The 15,672-nt window shown below is 32.8% G+C and overlaps 3 protein-coding genes across 7 annotated transcripts; 2 read left to right on the top strand and 1 right to left on the bottom strand.

Annotated features, from left to right (window-relative positions):
• Positions 1-604: 604 nt before the first annotated feature.
• Positions 605-3,493, top strand: LOC107909221 (nudix hydrolase 19, chloroplastic). The gene is made up of 6 exons (XM_016836689.2): positions 605-1,203; positions 1,305-1,445; positions 2,146-2,250; positions 2,337-2,436; positions 2,702-2,794; positions 2,885-3,493. Exons 1-6 carry the CDS (start codon positions 703-705, stop codon positions 3,175-3,177), a joined length of 1,233 nt encoding a protein of 410 aa, XP_016692178.2. The 5' UTR covers positions 605-702; the 3' UTR covers positions 3,178-3,493.
• Positions 3,494-4,747: 1,254 nt separating this feature from the next.
• LOC107909220 (uncharacterized) lies at positions 4,748-8,047 on the top strand. 3 transcript variants are annotated; one of them, XM_016836687.2, is made up of 5 exons: positions 4,748-5,505; positions 6,034-6,132; positions 7,067-7,231; positions 7,333-7,384; positions 7,459-8,047. In XM_016836687.2, exons 1-5 carry the CDS (start codon positions 5,249-5,251, stop codon positions 7,546-7,548), a joined length of 663 nt encoding a protein of 220 aa, XP_016692176.2. In that variant the 5' UTR covers positions 4,748-5,248; the 3' UTR covers positions 7,549-8,047. The 3 variants fall into 3 exon arrangements, with proteins under 3 accessions (XP_016692176.2, XP_016692177.2, XP_040931207.1); XM_041075273.1 differs by having other exon boundaries at positions 5,261-5,398; XM_016836688.2 differs by lacking the exon at positions 6,034-6,132 and having other exon boundaries at positions 4,756-5,505.
• Positions 8,048-8,451: 404 nt separating this feature from the next.
• Positions 8,452-13,993, bottom strand: LOC121202974 (probable ethanolamine kinase). 3 transcript variants are annotated; one of them, XM_041075272.1, is made up of 12 exons: positions 13,742-13,962; positions 12,763-12,854; positions 12,481-12,587; positions 11,789-11,894; positions 11,395-11,517; positions 11,022-11,113; positions 10,752-10,836; positions 10,560-10,665; positions 10,403-10,469; positions 9,914-10,006; positions 9,681-9,813; positions 8,452-8,878 (listed from the first exon to the last, which is right to left on the bottom strand). In XM_041075272.1, exons 1-11 carry the CDS (start codon positions 13,897-13,899, stop codon positions 9,685-9,687), a joined length of 1,158 nt encoding a protein of 385 aa, XP_040931206.1. In that variant the 5' UTR covers positions 13,900-13,962; the 3' UTR covers positions 8,452-8,878; positions 9,681-9,684. The 3 variants fall into 3 exon arrangements, with proteins under 3 accessions (XP_040931206.1, XP_040931205.1, XP_040931204.1); XM_041075271.1 differs by having other exon boundaries at positions 8,460-8,982; XM_041075270.1 differs by lacking the exon at positions 8,452-8,878 and having other exon boundaries at positions 9,405-9,813; positions 13,742-13,993.
• Between the last annotated feature and the right edge of the window lie 1,679 nt (positions 13,994-15,672).

Here is a 15,672-nt window from a genome sequence, read left to right as displayed (position 1 = left end):
TAAATTCTGCCATTAACTTACGGATTTACTCTAAGTTAATTTCATATTTTTAATTTCTATATTTTTTAATTTTAAAATTTTAATCCTCATTAAACAATAATTCTTAAATTTATAAGTTAATTTTTACTATTTTTAAAATATAACATAATAAAAAAATTATCATATATGTAATATCATTTCAGTTTGTTATTTTTATATAGTATTAGGTAAAATTCTAATTAATGGGTTAATATTATCATTTATATCAATAATGAAATTTTAAAATTCGAATCGTATTGAGACTTAACATGATTAGTTAGAAAATATGGACTAAATCTAGCTATATACACAGTATAAGAGTAACGATTAAATATAACTAAACAGATTTAATTGATACTTTTAAAGTAAATATTAAACTTTTAAAATTCGAAAAGTACAAAATTTAAAATTAATTAATTTAAAAAATACAATGACTAAAATATATGAAATTAAAATATAAAAATTAAATTCTAAATTTTAAAATTTAATACTATATTAACAATTTCAATTTAAATTCCAAAAGTTTCATTTCATTACATACAATCCTTTCCGGGAGAGTTAGGATTATTATTATTAATTTTTGTTAACTAATAAATTCGGAAACAGGACAAGTTTGAACTTTGAATTTTCATCACTCCAAAGCTCCTTTGTAATCATCTTCTTTTTCTTCTTTGGTCGCCCGCCATGGCAATTAACCTTAATTCCCATCTATTTGCAGGCAACCCTTTAAGATCCAAAACCCCTAAACTCCATGACCCACTCTCTCTTTCTTCATCGTTTGAGTCCCTCAAATCCCATCTCCACCAAAACCCAGAAACCCACCCTCCAAATTCCCCATTTTTCAAGGTCTTGCTTTTCAAAAAGGGCAGGCCATTGGTTTCATCTTCTATAGAAGAGGAGGATGGTGTTGCACCTAGTTGGCACCTTGGGTGGATCGATTTAGCTGATTGTAAAACCATCTTGGGCAAACACGGGGTTCAACTCACTGAGACGTCTTTGGTTTATTTAGGCTCAAGAGCTGAAGAACATGTTGTTTATTGGGCTATGGATGTGTTTGAAAATCGTGAGTTGGTTACTGAATTGAGAAATAGCAAACAGCTTTGCTTTGTGGAACTTAGGACACTGATGATAGCTACTGATTGGACTGATTCGTGGGTTATGGGTGATTTAGCCATTGCTGGTCATGTAAGTAATTTTATTCATATATTGCATCGTTTTTTGGTAATTTTTAGGGTTCATATAAGTGAATTGATGCCATTGAAAGCTTTGTTAAATATTTTTATTAGGGAAGGGCATTGCTCGAATGGCATAATCAATCAAGATTTTGTGGACATTGTGGTGATAAAACAGTCCCCAAAGAAGCTGGGAGAATGAAACAATGTTCTAATGAAATATGCAAAAAGAGTGTTTACCCTCGTCTTGATCCTGTAAGGCCAATCCTCTTATATTGCTAAAAATGGTCAAATTCTGTTATTAATCATTATGGATTTAATGCTAAAAATGCTCAAATTCTTAATCCTTGTGGAGTTAGTTCTCTGTATTCTAATTTGCTCAGTTTTAGTTCTTATTCTTTTCGAAAGCTCCAATGAACCATGCAAAAGGATTGTTACCCTTGTCTTGATCCAGTAAGGCAAATTCTCTTTCTATGCTTAAAATGGTCAAGTTCTGATATTAGTCCTTGTGAATTTAATGCTAAAAATGGTCAAATTCTGCTACTAATTCTTGTGGATTTAATGCTAAAAATGGTCAAATTCTGCTATTAATCCTTGTGGATTTAGTTTTTTGTACTCTAATTTGGTCAGTTTTAGTCCTTATACTTTTTGAAGCTTCAATGAACCATGCAAAAGGATTGTTTACCTTCGTCTTGATCCAGTAAGGCAAATCCTGATTACATGCTAAAAATGGTCAAATTTTGCTATTAGTCCTTGTGGATTTAGTTTTTTATTCTCTAATTCGGTCATTGTTAGTTCTTATACTATTTGAATTGGTTCATTTTAGTCCCTACACTTGGTGCAAGCACTAATAGCGGAATTTGACTGCTAAGAACTTTGAAAATGTTAACTAAATGGATTCACAGGGTGTTGTTTCTTTGATGTTTCTAACTGATGTTTTCTTTGACCAATATAGGTTGTAATTATGTTGGTCATCGATAGAGAAAACAATCGTGTGCTTTTAGGTCGACAGTCCCGATTCGTACCTCGTATGTGGAGTTGCTTAGCCGGATTCATCGAGGTAACCTTCTCTGGCAACTCTCCGAGTTCTTTTTCGAGTTGCTTGTTTTTCGTGATTGTATTCTTGATATGTTCTATTGTCTTCAGCCAGGGGAAAGCTTAGAAGAAGCGGTAAGGCGAGAAGCGTATGAAGAGACGGGTATCGAAGTTGGAGAAGTTGTCTATCATAGTTCTCAGCCATGGCCCGGTATTGCTTTTGCAAAGATAGCTTATATGCATAACATGTTTTCCGTTTTCTGTTGTCATATGATGTTTGTATTTCATAATACTTAATGGCAAACCATTTATACGCTGATGGTAGTTTAGTAATCCAGCCGGACATTATGCTACCATAGGACTAAATCCGGTCCAAAAATGGTCTTCAAAAATTCTCTGTTTTGTATTTTCTATCCTGTTTTTATCCGCATTCATGCCTGTTACTTTTTGAACTTACTAATCTGATCTGTTTTCAGTTGGTCCAAATAGCCTTCCATGCCAGTTGATGGTCGGTTTCTTTGCATACGCGAAATCTCTCGAAATAAATGTGGATAAGGAAGAACTAGAAGGTACTTGAACATGCTGAAATGTAATGTCGTTTGCAGTTGTTTGATTGGGTTTTAAAATCATAATAGCAGTGAAACTTTATGTTTACGTAGATGCTCAGTGGCACAGCCGAGAAGATGTGAGGAAGGCATTGAGATTTGCCGAATACAAGAAGGAGCAAAGATTGGCTGCAGCTAAGGTAGATCAGATGATCAAAGCAGTTAAAAAGCGACGGAGTTCATTGGCAGGTTATCTTGCAAAAAGTGGGGAACTCGCACCCATGTTTGTTCCGGGACCGTTCGCGATCGCCCATCATCTCATCTCAACCTGGGCTAACCAAGATCCACCAACCGGCACCAAAGCTCAAATGAAAAAACCTCCTAGTGGTTTTGTTTCGAAACTATAGCTGTGCCAATTCTCTTTCGAAAGCTGCAGAAGATCCGCCGAATGCCTCGTTCTAGTGCGTCTGTTAAAAGGCAAGTTTATCCTTCTATCCTTTCGGATAAGAAAGCAGTTTTGGATATTCCTACCTGTAGAGTATGACTGTTTTGTTCATATAATCGACATTCGGGGTTCAAGGTTCCTTCAGTTTATCACCATTATTAATACTTCGATGTCATGATCTTAGAAAAGAGTTGGGAATTCTACAATGTTTGTGTATTAAACCGATTATATAAGTGTTCACCTCATCTTCAACTCGGAAGAAGTCTTTTTTCGATAAATTTGTTCGTATAATCGTTTTCACCTGCGAACGAGTAAATGGATTATAGATGTCAGAGATTCGAAGTTCAAACTTGTAAAATGCTTTCACCAAGAGTAATTGACACGAGCCAACTGTTGCAGACGACGGAAGGAACATAGGATTGTCGAATACGGATATACATATGATATTAATATATTCAAAATGTTAAACCTTTTTCATATATCTATAAGATTTTACATACTCGATACTCTTTTGAGAGTAAAATTTTGGATTTGAATCTTATGAATGGAAAATATAGCAGTGCAAGAGCTTGTCGTAACATGGTTCGAACCTGATTTGCCTTCGAATTTAATGGAGCCCTTATGTCGTAATTTTACCCTTTGTATAATTAGAAGTTAATATACATGTATGAAATAAAAAAATGGTGAGAAACCAAAATCTTTTGTAGTGAGGAGGTTGCCTCCGAGCGGTTCACCGATGTCGAGCTTACGGAAGCTGAAAGAGAAACATAAGAGCTTTAATCAAATCTCTTGTTTTGGTACCGCCCGACACTTCAAATCCAAGTGGAAGAGGCGAATTTAATCGAAATATGACGAAACATTTAATACCTGGCAAAATTTACAACAAAAAGCAATTTAAGATCAAGGGTTTCGTTCTTCTACTGGGACAGAATGTTCCGTCCGATACAAGTGGTACCAGTACAGAACTGACGTCCATGATTTGTACTTTTTGACGTTGTCCCTATAGTCACTAGAGTTATTCACGTGTTAGACCATGGTTGGATTTAAAAAAAATTTCAAGTTCACCTAACTAAAATCTCATTTCATTATTAAAAAAATAAAAATATATATATATTTTATACTAATATTGATAAATTTTTATAATTAATAATTTTAAAAAATTTACTATTTAAATCCAATTCATGTATATTTTTTATATTTATCACTTAAAAGATAAACCTTATTTTTATCAATTAAAGAAAATAATATATCAAATTATCTATTAGTCTAAAAAAACTTGCTTTTAATAGAACAACTTTCATCTCTTTTTATGAATTTATATTTTTTATCCAATCATTCAAAATAAATGGAAAAAATATTTTTTATTAATTTTACTGAGGTGGTATAACTATGCTAATATTAATTAAATTTAAAATTAAGATATTAAAAAAAGTAAAAAGTTAAATAAATGATTAAAATAGTTATTTTTATTAAATTAGAAAACTAAAAAAATCATTTTTTTTCTTTTGTCATCAAAACGACCCACAATTTTACCTAAAAAACCAAAGTCTCGTTTTTATTATTATTTATTAGTACACCATTTTTTTTTCTTTTGGCAGTTTCCGCTTTTGTTTTCTTTGGCATTGATGACTAGAATCAGAGGAAACTATTACTTGAGTATTGAAGAGAAGCTGAATCTGTATCTGGGTTTTTGAGATTTTGTGGGGTTTGTCTATCGGCTTGCAGCAAATCTCGATTTTTTCTTTTTTTCTTTTTTTTGAAGATTTTTATTGAATTTTATTATATGATTAAAAAAAACCTTAAGTCTTCTGATTTTCTCTCTGGGTTTCTTGAATAATTTCATTTCCCCTCTGGGTTTCTTTTTTTATTCAAATTCCAATTCAATCCAAAAAAAGATTGTGATTTTGACATTTAGAGTAGGGTTTAACAGTAAGATTCCTTATGGAAAAAAAATCCAAATTCCATAAAGTGGGGTTCTTTTAATTCTTGAAAAAAGAGGGATTAATCTTGTTTTAGACTGTGATTAAATAAAAATGTCTGGTGGGACACCAGTTGGTGGTGGATACATAAGGCAAAGGCATAGTCAAGGATATGCATCAAGCAATGAAGACCTTGAAGATGATGCTTGTTCAAGGTTACAACCATTTTCACCTTCAATTCCAAGAGCTAAGACTTGGACTGAGGTATTGGAAAATGTGCTTTGGGTTGCTTCAGCATTGTTCATTATCTACTTTGGTGATAGGCACTCCAATTTGATATATCTATTGTTGCATGATGAAAGAATTAGAAGGTAAATTGATTGGATTGAATTGAACTTTTCCTTTGTTTTTTGTGGTTTAAATTAGTCTATTGTTTTTCTTTTAATGTATGGTTTATGAGATTTTGTTGTTGGTTATGTGTGTTTATGAAGGTTGCAGCTTTGTTCTGTATGTTGAATAATTGTTAATATCGTGTTTTTAAATATGTTTTATGGCACTTTACAAGGTCCTTTATTATGTTTGATTTGGTTTCTTCAATGTCAAAGTGCTGGTAAAAGTACCGTAGAGTCGTCGGATTGCATTTTGCTCCTTTTACTCAAAAATACATTAGATCAAAGAGCAAACCGGTCATTCTGCTAAAAATTTCATCAATTTCCATTGTTAAAAACTAGTCCATGTACATCAGAATTATGTATACATGGCACGTCGCGTGTTACTTTTTGATTGTTCTGTCAATCACGCAGTTTTTAACTGTAAAAATGGATAAAAATTTTAATAGAAAGGACCAGTTTGCTATTTAATCTAACCTAAGACTAATTTGCTCTTTTTTTGAATACAAGGGGCAAAATGCAATCTAACTGGGCCTCCATGGTACTTTTACCTCAAAGTGCTTGGAAGATAAGTTACTTGGACTCACTTGGGTGTGAGTGTCGGATGCGGTATAATATCTCTATATCCATGTGTCAGACACAAGTAGAATGAAGAGTCCGAGCAACTTCGCTTGGAGTTTATTGATCTGATTAGAATTGTAAACCACAATGGGGGAAACTATTTGAAAATAAAACCAATAATTTCAATGTCTCAAAGGGCTATTTAGATTGTTGGAAATGGTGGTTCACTTGGTTTAAGTGCTTGAACCTCTAAAATGGTTGAAATACAAGTTGAATAACGCTCCAAGTATCCATTTTAAGTGCTTTGTACTTTGTTGAATGTATGCTTGTTTAGTATTTTCACCATGCATGAATGGTGTTTTATCATATATGTCATTGAATAAAGTCTTATTGTATATGTTAAAACTCTTATCTATATGATTTCTTTGAGATGAAGGCTTTCAGTTGATAATTGCACGATGGATTGATGATATATAGACATCACTTGTTCTGTTTTTATTGATTTATAATAATCCATGTTCTTTCCTTGCGTGTGATGATACCGGGACTCCATGATGGATGTGATTCTAGACAAATTAAAGGGAAATAGATTTTTATCTAGTTTGTTAATATTCTGGTTAGTTTAATTTTACTAGCATCATGCCATCACCGTGTAAGCTGTGCAGCAAATACCGTTCTTAACATTTATCCTGCTATCTCTGATGTTTTTGAATCAAACATGACTGTTTTTTGTGTCTTTCCGATTTATTATGGTTTCTGTAAATTTTGTGATAGCATGATTGTTTTTTATATGCATGCATTCATTACTAGGATGGCTTAACTTTTCCTGATAATGCTGTTGTTACAAGCTGCAACAACGGCTCCATTTGTAGCTTGCCCCAAATGACTATTTTTTCTCATATTCGGTTTAGGGTTTCAGTACTGCATGTATTTATGTATTCACAGGTGTGATTCAACTTAATAGTCTTTAATTCCTCTGCAGAATGCCGTTGTACCTTGGCTTGGTTAGCACTGTATTCAGCGTCGCCATTTTCTTTTACATGAGCATATTAATGTGGAGCGTAAGGAGATTCGATGAGAAGTGGGAGTTGTTAAGCATAAATGCTTTGCCATTTCTTACCTTGCTCGGACTTATCTCGTTTTGCTTGTAAGGGAAACAATTGTATTATTTCTTGATAAGACTTGTTAGGTGGCATAAATACGTCCTTTTTTTTCACGTTTATGCTAACATTTTTTTGTTCCGTACAGGCTCTGCTTTGCTTTATGGCCTATTTGGGGTTTCTTGACCCTTCCTCTTCTGGTACGTTTCACATAATTTATTTTGTTATTTTCACTTGCTGAAACGGCATAATTATGATTTTTGTATTTCTGCAGTTCACGTTGTTTATGGCCGGTTTAGTTGTATACCCTCATATAATGATCGAGACCCTAAGGCAGCAAAATGATTCTTTCCGTATAGATTAAGTGATCCGGTTTAAAGACATAGTACTCATTTACACGAAGATACAATGTAAAAAAATGGATGCTAGCTCCTCAGTTGGTGCCGATGATGAATCAACTTTAATCAGTCCGATTTTACGATGAAATTGCCTCCTCAATGATGCTTTGATGCAATTTGTTATTGAATCTTAGGATTTTCAAAACACTATGATCAAATACAGAGGCTCCGGTATCGTTTACTTTTGAAGCTGTCGTGTTCATCTGGTGATATTGAGACATCATTGAGTGATAGGATAGCATTGTCCTTTACAATGAAGAGTTTGGTTTTCATATTACAGTGTGAATTTATCATTCATTTTCCCTTTGTTGTTTAGTTGTAACTTGCTATATTATTCAGATTTTTCGTTATGTATCAATACATATCCGACACCCGGAAAATACCGACATATCTGTATCTTACACTTGCCCCGAGTTCAGGTAACATAAATTATCAAAAAGTTTCAAACAGATTGAAGATGATTAATTAATGGTGTTCATCTCGCATCGAATGATACATATATGTATGCATATTTATATAAAAATATGCATGTGTATGTATATATGTATTTATGCTCGGTATTAATTATAGGGCTAATTAGGGGAGAGCAATCAAATTGACTTGATCTTCAGTTGAAAAAAATTGTCCAAACTAAATCGATTTTGTTTTGGTGGGTTTTTTCGATTAATCAGCTTTGAGACGGATTTAGGATTATTGGGTTAAATTTACATGGTTATATATGTACTATATATTATAAAATATAAATATGTTTTAAATAATTTTAAAATAATATAAAATAAGTCTACTTTTTAGGTTGATTTGATTTGAAGATTCAAAAATTAATAACCGAGTTAATCAAGCCAAGATCAAAATCAATCAACCTACCTCATTTGACTATTTTAAAACGGAATAAATCGATTTTTATTTATTAAAACTGAAAATTGCTCTCCCTAGGACAAACAATGTTTAAGGGGAGGAGCTGCACTACTGCTACAGTTGATCAAATCTACTTGATTTTTAACTCCTCCTATAGTTCAAATTTGACAATAATGATTTTTTAAACCAAAATTATATAACTTAGCACAGGTATCTCATTTATACAATACGGAGCCAGTACCTGTAGGGAATTGAGGCAGCTTATTCACTTGTTCTTTGCCTCTTTAAAAGTGAAAGGAAATACAATCATTTGAGTATGATTTTGCCATGTTAGGGCTTAAGCTAGATTCTTGTACTTGTACTCAAGCTTGAACTCGGGTCAGAGCTCAAAATGAACTGTCGTCAATGATTTGAGCCAATGACTCTTTCTAATGAGCCTTCCTGTTTGCATTTTAATGTAATGAATGCTCGAATTAGCAATCGAATGTTAAAGAAATCTGTACTCCAAAATGTCATATTCAGGCCATTGAGCTCAAACAATGAACCTGAGCACAAGTTTTCCGTGGTAAACTCATTAGTTAGACCTGACAATTCCAGACATGATATGGAAAAACACAACATAGATGTAAGAGGACAAATAAACACAACACTTTTGAACATCATTGACTCGAATCTTCGATACCAAGTCTACCAAAAGCATGAATTAGGGTTGGCTCTTCAGTAAGGCTAAACTACTGCTAATGTAATCAACAAGATCAGTCCGGTTGAAATCGAATTAACACAAAGCTGACAATAAACAAATGAACACACCAAGCTTCAATCCCGTTACGCGGAGATGATCAAACAGAATTGCCAACAATTTGTACCAACTTGACTCTAGGAGATAATGCTCCGACTCTTCATATCCTTTAAGTATCTGTATCTTACACTTGTGTCTAACATATTTCACGACATAGGTACGGAGATATGACCCTCTGAAATCTAAATACATGAATAAACTTCTGAAAGATATAACAGTATTGGACTTAAAACTCGTATCCTGGTAACATCGTTTGAGACAAATGCTCAACTAAACTAGGATAACCTAGAAATTTGCTTTAGTTCTTTCAATCTTGTCTTCTTGATTTTGTTTCTTATAAATGGATATAAAAGAATTCTGCAATAATACAAACAAATGGAATCGAGGAACTTACTCTACAAATCCATGACATACAGAATTTTTGTTATTAGCGTGTAAACTTACAATCTTATACTGTTCGAGATCCCGATAAGTGAGACTGTGCAAGGGAGAAGCACTTCTCCTTCTGCTTCTTGTATTCGTTGTACCGCCAGAAGAAATAACCAAGATAATCAAAATCAATCGGAGATATCCTTGCCTATGGTTAACAGGAAAAAATATAAAAACGGAAGATGAGACTGAGATATATAGCACGGTTTCTTTGGCTTGAAAAGCATAACTGTGGGAATAAAGATTACCTGGATTAGCCCCCATAAAGCCCAAATTAAGTGTGAAGCTAACCTGAATGTATTTGCCTCGACGTAAAGATCCTCAAGATCTTTTTCTGATACCTGTATTTAACAATGGAGCTTTGAATGTAGAGATTTTTTCAAACCAGAAATGCAGCATATATATATACACACCAAATTAGGTATCTACTATTATCAGGCTACAAGATGAGTCATCTATTATAAACTCAAAGTGTCCTCTGGCAAGTAACAGTGCGATTAGGCTTTGCTTGGTACGATAGATGGTAAAGAGTGCAGATGGAAAATTTATTTATCAAATGGTTATGGTTCGTAACCATTTACATACTTCATACTTCATAGCTTAACCATTAGATTAACAAATATTTCATCCTCACTCCTACTATGGTCATAACAATATATTCTATTTCTGAGGCACTCTTGTGAAACTTGAAACTTATTGTACAAACGATAAATGCACACGGTCAGTATACTATTTACCTCATATGGTTTTTCGGGTTGCAAATAATGCCTGAGAAAATGATATTGTTCTTCTTTACTAGGATACCTATGGTAAAACCATTTTCAACAATTAGTAGGTGCCAATCCACACAACTCATCATTGCTGCAAAATAAAACACGAAGAATTGTAGCTTACAAGCTATAGTCACACTCATAGCCTGCATATTCATTGAAGTGATTTCCAATGTCAAAGCCTCTGTAATTGTATGACCCGTACTCAAAGTCTATTATGTAGAGCTTATCTGCACATTGATGAGATAAACGGAAAATTCAACATTCAACAAGATATCGGGACAACTTATAGGTATGCAGAACTATCATTGCATACCTTGTTCGTCGTTAAGCATCAAATTTCCAGAAAGTAAATCATTGTGAGCAAATACTACTGGACCACTGAAAAGCTCTGTCAATTCCTGGTCCATCATCAGGAGACACTCTCATAAACAGGGATAAAGAGCTTGATCTTACAAGAATTAACATATAATCGAAAATCAAACCGAACAGCATGCGAGCAAAAGTTCTCAGAGACAATAAACATGTTATACCTTCCCTTTATCGGAACCAGATGAATAGACTACATGTAAAATGGAAATCTTACCTTCAGCTGTGTAGCTTCCTTATGCACTTCCTTAAACGAAATTGTCTCATATATCCTCTGTTTATCAGGATCTTCAAACCGGAGCGCAGATGCTGCAATAGAAGGCACCAAGCATTAGAGACGCACCATTTCCTGCTGGGTAATAATCTTGAGAAGAAACTAAATGAGCCTCACGTTACTGAAGACCATTGGCAATAGCAGACTCTAATAAGTCAAGACAAACAGTGATCTCTTAAAAGCCAAAACTTGGAAATAAACAAAACAAAGAAGACAGATATTGAAGCCGCTGCAACGGGAAGACAGTCCATATCAAATTTCTTTTAGCGGCAAAAGCTGTTAAACAATACCATGTAGAAGAAGTTGGTTCTCTAACCTTTCTCAAAGAACTTGAACATGTCAACCCATAGCTGAGGTTCTTTAGGACCTGGAATTTCCACTTGATGGAATCGACAAAGCTGCTTAGCGATTTCAGCAGCCAGCTTTGGCTTTCTCATGTCTGCCAAGCAATATGTTAAAATTATATCAGAACAAAGCTTGCAGACCAAACAATAACTGCTATATGAGAATAGGCCAGGTATCAATAATGTTGAAATAAATAAAACAAAAAAAAGTTTCAAAGGAGGCAGTGAACTTTCATAAAGATGCTGGCAGCATGGAACATGAGATTAATATGCTTGAAGGCATATACCCTCTCCAATTGCTAATATCCAAAGAAGAAAACTTCATATGCAAGTGCTACTCCCACAGGTGAACCCTCTAATTCTTACCCAAAGGAGTTAATGTGCACGCATTTATAAATGATTGAACCATGCCATTTCCAAAAACTCCAAGCAACTTGGCACCAAATCCTGCAGCTGAAAGGTATTTGATTGCCTACACATTATTAAAGTCAGTGAATTATGAAGTAAAGAATGACACGAAAAAGCTTGACTAGAAAGGTGGCCATAATGAAACCAAAAAGAATTTAGTTAGTAAGTACATCGAGAAGACATACAATACTATTATTTTGAATTTCCGTTGTACTTGAAAATTATATAATATATCATTGACCCGCCTTAATCATGCGCATGTAAGCAAGTTATTTCTAACAAAATCATAAGCCAACAATTCCTTTGGCTAAATTAGATATTTCTCCACTAGGTCATTGATTTCTAAGGTGACCAAAACATTCTTGAAGAAGATTCAGCCCCCGGAAACATAACACTAAATGCAAGATTTTAGCAATTTGAAGGTTATACTGTTGCTTTGCCTCATCTTTTCCTTTTTCTTTAAGTACAAGGATATGCCCTCTAATGTTATTATAAATACATGAGAAAAAGAACACTCATGTCAGATACAAATCCATACGGTATACTCACACTCGAGTCAAAATAACATAGTATTATACACACAATATCCTTAAGCTAAAATGTGCAATTTTTACCAAAGGCAATTAGTAGCCAAAAGCAAAGGGAAATACCTGTAACTCACGTTCACGGTCAATGACATATTCTGTGTTAGGTCCATATAATCTAACAGTTACAGCCACATTATCTCCACTTTCTTCCTTCACAGACACCTTTAGCACTGCATTAAATTAAATTAAACTATTCACTCTTAGGCTATAAATTACCACAAAGTCAATCAAACACATCAAGCAGGAAATTGAGTTGAGAAACACAGATCTCTGCTAATAAATTAACTATCTAACAAACTTATCTACATATATATAAGAAACATAAAAAAAAGTGAAAGTGCTAACGGAGATTTGTGATGCCACCGGATACAGTCTCGACAGAGAAGCAAGAATCATCCAACTTCGCCCATTTCCTAAACAGATCCTTACACAGCTCGCTGCAAGAATGCATTAACCAGAAAAAGTAAAGACTCAAATAATAACAATAATAATCATGCTGATGAATGCGAAACTTATGACGTCATTCTATAGCTTTAAAAAAACAAAGAAATGAAAATCAAATGCTACGATAAGCTTAACAGATAGTTCGAACTTCGAAATGGAAAAAAATAACAGAGAAACAAAAATTTGAAGATGTGCCATGTAAAGAAATGAAATCAACTGCTACGATAAGCTTAACTAAGAGTTCAAAATGAAAATGAAAAAAAAACAGAGAAACAAAAATTTGAAGATGCGCCATGTAAAGAAATGAAATCAACTGCTACGATAAGCTTAACTAAGAGTTCAAAATGAAAATGAAAAAACAAACAGAGAAACAAAAATTTGAAGATCCGCCATATTAAGAAATGAAAATTAAATGCTTCGATAAGCTTAAGTAAGTGTTCGAAGTGAGAATTTCAAAAAAAAAAAGAAAGAGAGAAATAAAAAAAATTGAAGATCCGACATATAAAGAAATGAAAATCAAATGCTACGATAAGCTCAACTAAGAATTCGAAATGAAAATTAAGAAAGAAAAAATTGATGATCCGCCATATAAATGAAAATCAAATGCTACGATAAGCTTAACTAAGAGTTCGAAATGAAATTTTTTTTTAAAAAAGCAAAGAAATAAAAAAATTTGAAGATCCGCCATGTAAAGAAATGAAAGTCAAATGCTACGATAGGCTTAACTAAGTGTTCGAAGTGAAAATTTCAAAAATAAATAAATAACTGAAGATTCGGCCGATAAAGAAATGAAAATCAAATCCTACGATAAGCTTAACTAAGATCTCGAAATGAAAATTTAAAAAAAAAAACAGAGGAGAAAAGAGAAGAGAAGACGAACATGATGCGAGGGGACATAAGGGGGAAAGGAAGTGCTGTATCAACAGAGAGAGAAGAGTGAGGGATTGAATCATCGATGGTCGAATTACTGTTTACTTTGGCGCAGTCGTTGTTGTTGTCGTTGATGATTTGCTTAGCTTTGTTTGCTTCTACATCCATGGTGGCCCAGATGTTTTTTCGTTGCTGCCATTGGCGTGAGTTTCTTAAAAGATTTATATATTGAAAAGCTATGCTTTTGGGTAATATTCGAAAGAAGCCACTTTCTATTTTTCGTGAGGGTGCTAATTAATTCATAATCCAATCTACCACTTTTGTGGAATATTTTTAGGCTTAATTAGTAAAAAAATCCTCGTAAAATTTTTATATTTTTTTATAATTTTTTAAGGTTTAAATGCTGAAATTTTGTAAAAATAATTAAAAACTAATTAAATTTTAATTTTTTTATAATAAAAATATAATTTTACCATTTAAATAATCTATATCTTTATTATTAATTGCTCAATTATAAGAACTTTCGATTTCATTCTAAGTCGAAGTCATATTTATCTTGTTCATCATACCAATTATTGATATCGGAAAGTGACGTGGAAATCAAAGTTAATTTTAATTTGTTTGGGCATAGAGTTGTAAAATATATATGTAGGGATTAAGCAAGAAGGAGAGAGGAGCAATGAATTCGGTAAAAATAAGTTTGGGTTTAAAGAAAGTATGCGTTAGTGGGATAGATAGTCACTTGCTTAAGGCACGAGGATATAAATATGTGTTGACCTCTCTTGTTACATGTTGTCTCATGATAGATTAATTTATCACTCATCAATTCTTTATTAGATTGATAACGTAATATGAATTAAATAAATTGTAGTGTATAGATGACAAATGATAAATATATCGTTGGTGTAACCTATTTATTAAGAATGGTTGGCTTGTATGTTCCATATGATTTGTTGGAACAACACTCGTGACGGAAGAGACATGCTCGATGGAGTTAGATTGTTGCAGTGCTTTGGCAAGGGTGTCCTAGTAGCATAGCATATATATCATATATGTTTAACAAGGAGTTAGTATTAAAATTTATATAAATATAAAACACTTTTAACATATTTATGAGGTAGAAAATTACGTAATTACGATATGGATATGTATAGATATTTTAAGTTTCTAGCTACCGAATTAAACAAGGGTAAATTCTATAGAAGGTCACTAAACTATTAGTGAGTTTATGTTTTAGTCACTTAACACTAAATTATTCAAAAGTTTTCATTTAAGTTATTGGACCGTTATACTCGTTGTTATATGGTCTTTTTCGTCCACACTGTTTGCATCAATGAAAGTTCTTTCCCCTATTTTTTTTCTAAGTTTAGGGTTTTTTTTCTTTTTCATAAAATAATTTTAAATGTCATGAATCTGCGAATTAAAATTCAAACAAAATTTTATCCAATCTGAGACGCTGATCGTCACATTGACTTAGATCTAAGGTATGTTATTTTACTTATCAATAGATATTAATCCATCATACCAATCGTTATATCATCGCTTAGAACTTGCTAACTAAACTAAAGAAAACCTCATAACAGTCCAATGATTTAAATAAAAACTATTGAACAGTTCATTGATCATTTTATTGTTTTTTTAAGTTAATTAACCAAAAAGTAAAATTTACTAATAATTTAATAACATTAGATATAATTAATAATTTATATATTATCTCATTCACTGATTTCATGATTGGATATATTAGTCTTTTAAGTCAAAAACTCTAAAATTAATTGATTCACGAACTGATACAAATTAAATGAATCAACAATTTATCCAATTGAATTAAAACTATATTTTTAATTTTACAATTTTTTAATAATTATTTATTTTAAATTCAACAAATCAATCGAATTGAAATTCAATAATCTAATTCATTCAAGCGGGTAGCTGTAAATG

Source organism: Gossypium hirsutum, chromosome A08 (assembly GCF_007990345.1).
Source record: "Gossypium hirsutum isolate 1008001.06 chromosome A08, Gossypium_hirsutum_v2.1, whole genome shotgun sequence".
NCBI classification, from domain to species: Eukaryota; Viridiplantae; Streptophyta; class Magnoliopsida; order Malvales; family Malvaceae; genus Gossypium; species Gossypium hirsutum.
The sequence above is the reverse complement of the archived record's forward strand: the minus strand, read 5'-3'. Positions and strand labels throughout refer to the sequence as shown.